This window comes from Aedes albopictus, chromosome 1 (assembly GCF_035046485.1).
Source record: "Aedes albopictus strain Foshan chromosome 1, AalbF5, whole genome shotgun sequence".
In the NCBI taxonomy this organism is placed as follows: Eukaryota; Metazoa; Arthropoda; class Insecta; order Diptera; family Culicidae; genus Aedes; species Aedes albopictus.
In genome coordinates, this window is record NC_085136.1 from 68,163,688 (window position 1) to 68,172,635 (window position 8,948).

At 49.8% G+C, this 8,948-nt stretch overlaps 1 protein-coding gene across 1 annotated transcript; it reads left to right on the forward strand.

Annotated features, from left to right (window-relative positions):
• The first annotated feature begins 209 nt into the window (after positions 1-209).
• LOC109412093 (protein aubergine) lies at positions 210-8,121 on the forward strand. Its single transcript, XM_029853801.2, has 6 exons — positions 210-404; positions 531-660; positions 732-1,822; positions 6,274-6,477; positions 6,546-7,487; positions 7,547-8,121. Exons 2-6 carry the CDS (start codon positions 535-537, stop codon positions 7,809-7,811), a joined length of 2,628 nt encoding a protein of 875 aa, XP_029709661.2. The 5' UTR covers positions 210-404; positions 531-534; the 3' UTR covers positions 7,812-8,121.
• Positions 8,122-8,948: the final 827 nt, after the last annotated feature.

Genomic DNA, 8,948 nt, shown 5'->3' on the forward strand with positions numbered 1-8,948 from the left:
ATTCAAAAACGTCGCGAGTCGGGTCGCGTCGCGACTTGATTGTGCGAAGTCCGGTTTGGTGGCAGCCCGACAATAATTTTTTTTTGTTCAGTGTGCTTTTTTTTCTGCCCGAAATATTTCATTAAATACGAAAAAGGCCTATTCATTTGACAAGCCGCTCGCGCGCGAGTGTTTTTGAGGCGGCGCTGCACTTCACCGCACCAGCGCACATCGAAAGTGTTTCCGGTTACAGTCGTAATGTTTCGCCACACGCGCTAGGATGGTTTGTTGGTAAACTCGCGAGAATATTGTGAAAGTGAAAAAGTGCCTCAGATTAATGCCTTAAAACTGTGCTAAACTGTTGTGTGTAGGTGGGAAAATTGAGTGTTTGGTTTCATCGGGTTTTTCATTTGATTCAAGTTCGGGTAAGTTGAAATTTTATGGATCGGCGGCCTTCGAGCATGGTTTGACTGAAAATTTGAATTCAAAATGACGCGTGGCGGAGTCCGTCCCCTCTCAGTAAACATAACCTCAAAAATTGGTGATTTCAGAAACATGTCCGACCGTCAATCGCAGGGACGCGCCCGAGCTCGCGGTTATACTGCCGTAAACTTGTCCCATGAAGCTCGGGAAGGTCGTGGTCAGGCTCCCGTACGGGGAAGCGGCGTCGGTGTCTCAGGGGTAATGTAGAATAAGCGTCTGTTGAGCGGCATTTCCGAAACTGATCCGATATTGTTTGTTTTGTTTTTTAGCCTCGTCCAACCTTCCAGCACCCGGGCGCCGAAGGGCGTGCCATGACCCATCGGGATGCCTCGGCCGGTCGTGGGGCGTCTAGTTCGACCAGTGGAAACGGGAATGGCAATGGTAATGGGGCAGCCGCTGCGGGACCAAGCCGAGGAGCGATGCGTGGCCGTCGGGGCGTAGCGGATACGCTCCGCACCCGGGCCCTGGATGCTCCGTCGAAGCAAGGAACCACCGGACAACCGCTGCAGCTCCATGCCAACTACTTTAAGCTGCGAAAACACATCGAGTGGACGCTGTATCAGTACCGGGTGGATTTTGCTCCAACGTGCGACAGTATCCGGCTGATGCAGGGGCTGATCAGTCAGCACAAGAAGACCTTCGGCGGATATTTGTTTGACGGAACTCAGCTGTTCATGGTGAACAAACTGCGGAGCGAGCAGTTATCTTTGGAATGTCGTCACGAGCGGACGGGAGAAGTGTACCAAATCAAAATCGTCCACACGGGGACCGTTGACATGACTAACGAAACCGGAATCCAGGTTCTGAATTTGATCCTACGTCGTGCCATGGGTGGATTGAACCTGCAGCTGGTTGGACGAAATTTGTTCGATGCGGCGGCCAAGATCACCATCCGTGACTATCATATTGAACTGTGGCCGGGATACGTCACCAGTATCCGCCAGCACGAGCAGGACATCCTCGTGTGCTGCGAGATCGCTCACAAAACCATGCGGATGCAAACGTGCTATGACATCCTGCGGGATTGCCAGCGGCACGACCGAAGCTACAAGGACGCCTTCACACGGTCCGTTTTGGGCGTGGTCGTACTGACCGGATACAACAACAAAACCTACACCATCCACGACGTGTCGTTCGATACGACTCCGTCCAGCACGTTCGAAACGAAAAACGGGAAAATCTCGTTCATCGATTACTACCAGCAGAAGTACAACATCCGGATCCGGGATCCGAACCAGCCGATGTTGCTTTCGCGCGCCAAGAAGCGCGATCTGCGAGCCGGTGGCAACGAGCTGATGGCCCTGGTGCCGGAACTGTGTCAGATGACGGGCCTCACGGAACAGATGCGAAGTGATTTCCGGTAAGTAGAGACCGCTGGTCGGGGTGAAACTGAACACTGTTCAGATTGTTTCATCAATTTTTCGGTGTTGGGTAACGTCTTTCGGCAACATATGGGGGTACAATACCAAAAACTCGAAATTGAGCATGTAACGAAGGGTGGTTAGGTTTTGTCCGCTAATAATGAAAGAACAATAGAAAAATTCTATTGTCCAGCGGCGTCTCATAACCTCACTTTTTATCTGCCCAATGAATCTTCAGCAGTGGCGATTCCCTAACCTCAATTCTACCTGTTCAACAAATCTCGGATACTTTTTCAAAACGACGTATAATAGTATCCGAGAAATGTAAATTCTAGAATTTTCTCAACAAATTAGCTTGTAATTTGTGGAAAATGACGAGAATAGCCGTTTCCGTCCATTTGCACTTTGGTTTTGATCCTGGATCCTCCGTAATTGCAAGTTTTAGGGTCGTTGAACAGGTAAAAAGTGAGGTTACGAGACTGGTCTTCAGGACAAATTTCATTGAACCCCAGTTCAATAGGGTACCAGAAGCTGAAATGCATAAATTATAAGAATTCAACAACTAACGACAGTATAATACTAATTCCACTTTCGCTCACTTGTCATAAGCTAGAAATAAGAAGATCCGGAGCACTGGATTAGGTTTTTATTATATCTGTGCCCTTAAAACCGAGAGTAGGCTGCAAAACGGTGAGTCGATACGGAGAGCGTCCAATATAGCTTTGGTCCTCACAAGTTCCTACCTCGTGCTTCCACGGTTCAAGCGATGACAAAGACCGCCAGCTAAGAGTTGTGTGCTTGGCTGGTAGTGCAGCCTGGGCACTGTTGTCCTCCTGACTTCAGCTAGATTGAGGAGGTACGATCCGAGCGTCTGTTCTGGCATCCAGCGGCGAGTAAAAAACGCTGCACCACGCCCAGCTAGATCCAAGGTGGTAGCCCCATCAGCGTGGTCGTCCCAGTGTTGGTTGGGGACGTTAAACAGAACTGGCGCGATGGCCCTCCGGCGAGACAGAAGTGTTGGCGTAGGCCCAATAAAGCCACCCGTAAAAATCCCCATTGCGAATAACATAGGAGAAAGTACGACTCGATACAATCGGCAAAGACCCACGCGACGAAATAAGGACTACGATTGGAAACTTGGAACATGGAATTGCAAGTCACTAGGTTTCGCAGGATGTGACAGGATAATCTACGACGAACTACATCCCCGCAACTTCGACATCGTGGCGTTGCAGGAACTTTGTTGGACTGGACAGAAAGTGTGGAAAAGCGGGCATCGAGCGGCTACATTCTACCAAAGCTGTGGCACCACCAATGAACTGGGAACAAAATTTATAGTGTTGGGCAAGATGCGACAACGTGTGATCGGGTGGCAGCCGATCAACGCAAGGATGTGCATGTTAAGAGTTAAGGGCCGTTTCTTCAACTACAACATCATCAACGTCCACTGCCCACACGAAGGGAGACCTGATGACGAGAAAGAAGCGTTTTGCGCGCAGTTAGAGCAAACATATGATGGTTGCTCGCCGCGTGACGTGAAAATCGTTGTCGGCGACATGAACGCGCAGGTAGGAAGGGAGGAAATGTACAGACCGATAATCGGGCGAAACAGCCTGCACGCCTTATCGAATGATAACGGCCAGCGATGCGTAAACTTTGCAGCCTCCCGTGGTATGGTAGTCCGAAGCACCTTCTTTCCCCGCAAAGATATCCACAAAGCCATCTGGAGATCACCCGACCATCAAACAGAAAACCAAATCGACCACGTTTCAATCGACGGTAAATTCTTCTCGGATATAACCAACGTCCGCACATACCGCAGTGCGAATATAGATTCGGATCACTACTTAGTCGCTGTATGCATGCGCTCAACACTTTCGACAGTTATCACCACGCGTCGAAGTCGTACGCCGCGGCTCAACATCGAGCAGCTACGTAACGTAGAAGTGGCTCAAGACTAAGCGCAGCAGCTAGCAGTGGCCCTATCAACGGAAGAGCAGTTTCGCGCAGCTACACTTGAATATGGCTGGAGGGCCATCCGATCCGCCATAGGTAGTACCTCGGCTACAGCACTAGGCTTCGCGACTTCGAATCACAGAAACGACTGGTAGACGGCGACTGGTACGACGAATGTGAACAGTTGAAAAACGAGAAGAATGGTAGCATGGGCGAGAGTGCTGCAACACCGTACGAGAGTGAATGAGGCACGTTACAGGCAGAACTCAGTCTTCCGGATGAAGAAGCGCCAGCAGGAAGAACGAGATCGCGAAGCGATGGAAGAGCTGTACCGCGCTAAGGACACACATAAGTTCTACGAGAAGCTGAACCGCTCGCGCAGAGGCTTTGTGCCACCACAAGCCGACATGTGCCGAGATAATTATGGGAATCTTCTGACGAGCGAGCGTGAGGTGGTGGCAGCATTACAATGAGCACCTCAATGGTGACGTTGCAAGTACCGAAGGTAGCGTGGTAACAGATTTAGGAGACTTCCGGCCCCTGACCTTCAAGAGATTGAGGAGGAGGTTGGCCGGTTGAAAAACAACAAAGCCGCTGGAGCAGATCAACTACCAAGCGAGCTTCTAAAATACGGTGGAGAAGGACTGGTGAGAGCACTACACTGGGTCATTACCAAGATTTGGGAGGAGGAAGTATTACCGGAGGAATAGATGGAAGGTATCGTGTGTCCCATCTACAAAAAGGGCGATAAGTTGGATTGCGGGAACTACCGCGCGATCACACTACTGAGCGCTGCCTACAAGATACTCTCTCAAATTTTATGCCGCCGTCTATCACCGATTGCAAGAGAGTTCGTGGGGCAATATCACGCTGGATTTATGGGTGAACGCGCTACAACGGACCAGATGTTCGCCATCCGCCAGGTGTTGCAGAAATGCCGCGAATACAACGTGCCCACACATCACTTGTTCATCGATTTCAAATCGGCGTATGATACAATCGATCGAGAACAGCTATGGCAGATTATGCACGAATACGGATTCCCGGATAAACTGACACGGTTGATCAAGGCGACGACGGATCGGGTGATGTGCGTAGTTCGAGTATCAGGGACACTCTCGAGTCCCTTCGAATCTCGCAGAGGGTTACGGCAAGGTGATGGTCTGTCGTGCTTGCTGTTCAACATTGCTTTAGAGGGTGTAATAAGGAGAGCGGGGATAAACACGAGTGGAACGATTATCACGATGTCTGTTCAGCTGCTTGGTTTCGCTGATGATATTGATATTATTGCTCGTATATTGACAATTTGCTCGTAAATTTGAGACGATGGCGGAAACGTACATCCGACTAAAGACTAAAGAGTGAAGCCAGACAAATCGGATTAGTCATTAATATGTCGAAGACAACGTACATGATGGCAAAGGGCTCCAGGGAGGAATCACCGCGCCCGCCACCCCGAATTCATATCGACGGTGATGAAATCGAGGCGGTTGAAGAATTCGTGTACTTGGGCTCACTGGTGACCGCCGACACCGACACCAGCAGAGAAATTCGGAGGCACATTGTGGCAGGAAATCGTGCTTACTTTGGACTTCGCAGAACTCTACGATCGAATAATGTTCGCCGTAACACGAAGTTGACTATCTACAAAACGCTGATTAGACCGGTCATCTTCTATGGGCACGACACGTGGACCCTACGTGCAGAGGACCAACGCGCCCTTGGAATTTTCGAACGGAAGGTGTTGCATATCATCTACGGCGGAGTGCAGATGGAAGACGGTAAGTAACAGAAAAGCTGCCGGAAGATTTCCAGATGGAACTCTAGGATGGCTCCCAGAAGCACCTTCTGGACTGGACTCTAGAGAATTCCCTGAATGAAGTGCTGGAGGGCTTCCAGAAGGAGCTCATGCAGGTAATCCTGCAGAAGTTCTTGAAGGAACCAAAGATCGTTCTTGGATAATTTCGAGGGACAACTGCTGGAAACCTTCCGTTGGAATCCCAGATGAAACTCCTGGAGATAATTGTAGCTGAATTTCTGATAAATATCCTGAGAAACGCCAGAAGAAATTCCTCATGGAATCCCAGTAAAACTTTGTGAGGAATATCAAACATTCTGATAATAATCTCACAAGGGGCGTAGACCAAAAATGCCTCTCCCCTCGTAGCCGTTTGTCCATACATAAAAATAATCGTGAGCGAATTTCTACAGAATTACTGGAAGCACCCCCGGAAGAACCAAAAATGTGTAAAAATTTTCAATGCCGCATGCGTCAGTTTTACTGCAGTGTAGTAAATTGGTGAGCTCGTTCCATATTATCATTATTTTTAGCTTTATTAATGAGGCATTCAGCCCTTGACTGGTTTGCCTCTGAATCGTTTCGAATACATTTTCGACATCTTTTAGGAAGGCCTTTCTTTGACTAGTTCTGTTACCTTCAGTGCCGACCAGTTTTATATGAAAATAATCCGTGTTGATTGAACTAAACTTTCAGAATGATGCGTGCCATGTCCGAGTATACCCGCCTCAACCCGGACCGACGCATCGAACGACTGGAAACGTTCAACCGTCGCCTTCAGACCACCCCGGCGAGCATTGAAGTGTTCCAGGTGTGGCAGATGGAGTTGGACAAGCGTCTGGTCGAACTCCCCGGTCGATTGCTGCCCCAGGAAACGATCTACTTCTCGACCACGGCGCCGTAAGTTATTTTAGCGATCCCCCCTACAGTTGTGTTCTCTCTAAATCGTTTGTGTTTCGCTTCCCTAGGGGAGTTCCGGCTGGTGACAACGCCGATTGGACCCAGCACTTCCGGAACAATCCGATGTTTTCCACCATTCGACTTGACCATTGGTACGTGGTCGTGCCGAATCGAGCCCAGCGGGAGGCTAACGATTTCCTTGGCTGCTTGATGCAGGCCGCCCGTGGAATGCGGTTCGAAATCCGGCAGTGCGAATTCGTAACCATCCCGGATGATAATCCCGGCACCTACGTGCGGATGTTGGACAACCTGGTGAACAAGGATCCTCAGCTGATCATGTGTGTGGTGACGAATCAGAAGGCCGATCGGTACACGGCCATCAAGAAGAAGTGCTGTGTGGATCGCGCCGTTCCGACGCAGGTCATTTGCCAGAAAACCATCACTCCGAAGGGCGGCAACGTTCGGACACTGATGTCCGTGGCGACCAAAGTCGTCATCCAGATGAACTGCAAGCTGGGTGGAGTACCATGGAAGGTAAAGATCCCCCTCAACGGATTGATGACGGTCGGTTTTGACGTTTGCCACGACACGAACGACAAGTCCAAATCCTACGGAGCCATGGTGGCCACGTTTGACCACGATAACCGAGGCACCCCGAAGTACTTCTCTACCGTGAGCCAACACGGACATGGCGAGGAAATCTGCAACTACCTGCCGCTGAACACGGTCAAGGCCCTCAACGAGTACCGCAAAGAGTACAACGAACTGCCGAAACGTATCTTCTTCTACCGGGACGGTGTCGGCGAGGGTCAGCTGCACTACGTGTACGAACACGAGGTCAAGGCCATCGTTGACAAACTGAACGAGATCTACAAATCCGCCGGAGCCGAGCAGGACGCCATGTTCACCTTCTTCATCGTGAACAAGCGCATCAACACGAGATTCTTCGACCGGAAGCACAATCCGCGGCCGGGAACCGTGGTCGACGATGTGGTGACCCTTCCGGAACGGTAAGTTACGAACTCCGCTGCAGACAATTCAGTTAACCAATCTTCACATTTTCTTCCAGAACCGATTTCTACATCGTTTCGCAGTCGGTCAGACAGGGAACGGTGTCCCCCACCGCGTACAACGTCATCCACGACACGTCCGGCCTGAAGGTCGACCACCTGCAGATGTTGTCCTACAAGCAGTGCCATCTGTACTACAACTGGTCCGGAACGACGCGGGTACCGGCGGTGTGCCAGTACGCCCACAAGCTGTCCTTCCTGGTCGGGCAGTTCATCCACCAGGCACCGAGCAATCTGCTCGAGAAGAAGCTTTACTTCCTGTAGTGCTAGGGAGTATCGCTTCTCATTCTGTTAAAACCGTTCCCTCCGGCGGGGGGAAACGATATTTATTATTTTGTTATTTGACTGGCGTGTAGCCTGGGTGAAGCAAATTCACCGATTGTTTATGTTTACACTTTTCGGACGACTTTATGATATTGTCCTATGTTCATTTCATGTTTTACATTTTTATGTATTTGACTTATGATTCCGTTTCTACAGCGCTGGATTATAAACATTGAAATGACAACTTTTATGCTTCACGATGCAATTTTGTTATTTAGAGTTAATAAAAGTTATCTTCGTTGATAATTTACAAAAAGTTTTCTCAATGTGTCTGTTTTCAGTCACTATCCCAAATCACCAAATCAAGATGTCCAAATACTCATTGGAGATCCAAATGCGCAGATCGGTAGCTATACCTAAGGTGGCAGCCCCACCACGGTGAATAGGGAACGTTCAAAAATTACGTCCAACATTTTGGGGGGAGGGGGGGTCTAAGAAAGTGTGACAGTACGTGTATTAGGTATAGGAAAATAGCGTGACAGAGGGGGGAGGGGGGGTCTAGAAATCCCGAAAAACGATGGACGTAATAAATGAATCTTCCCATAGGGGATCTTAGGCAAACAACCTGACGCATTGTGACAGGAAATCGAGTTTACTCTGGACTCCGCACAACCTTGCGATCGAACAAAGTTCGCCGTCACACAAAGTTAACTATCTACAAAACACTGATGAGGCCGGTAGTCCTCTATGGGCATCAAGCATGGACTCTACGTGCAGAGGACCAACGCGCCCTTGGAGCTTTCGAACGGAAGGTGCTTCGTATCATCTCCGCCGGAGTGCAGATGGAAGACGGGAATTGGAGAAGGCGAATGAACCACGAGCTGCTGGGCAAACCCACCATTGTCCTGCGAAAATCGGGAGGCTACGGTTGGCGGATCACGCACGTCATCAGGATGTCGGATAGCAACCCGTCTAGAATGGTTCTCGAGAGTCATTCGACGGGTACAAGAAGGCGTGGTGCGCAGCGAGCTAGGTGGATCGATCAAGGGGAGGACAATTTCGATTTGGGTACCCTTCACAGAGTGCGGAACTGGAGACACACAGCCATGGACCGAGTAGAATGGAGACGACTCCTAC

Excerpts from the sequence above, each read along its gene's own strand:
- LOC109412093 (XM_029853801.2), top strand. The coding sequence starts at position 535 with ATGTCCGACCGTCAATCGCAGGGACGCGCCCGAGCTCGCGGTTATACT. Across the intron at positions 1,823-6,273 it reads CAGATGCGAAGTGATTTCCG|AATGATGCGTGCCATGTCCG; the intron begins GTAAGTAGAGAC and ends CTAAACTTTCAG. Across the intron at positions 7,488-7,546 it reads GTGGTGACCCTTCCGGAACG|AACCGATTTCTACATCGTTT; the intron begins GTAAGTTACGAA and ends ATTTTCTTCCAG.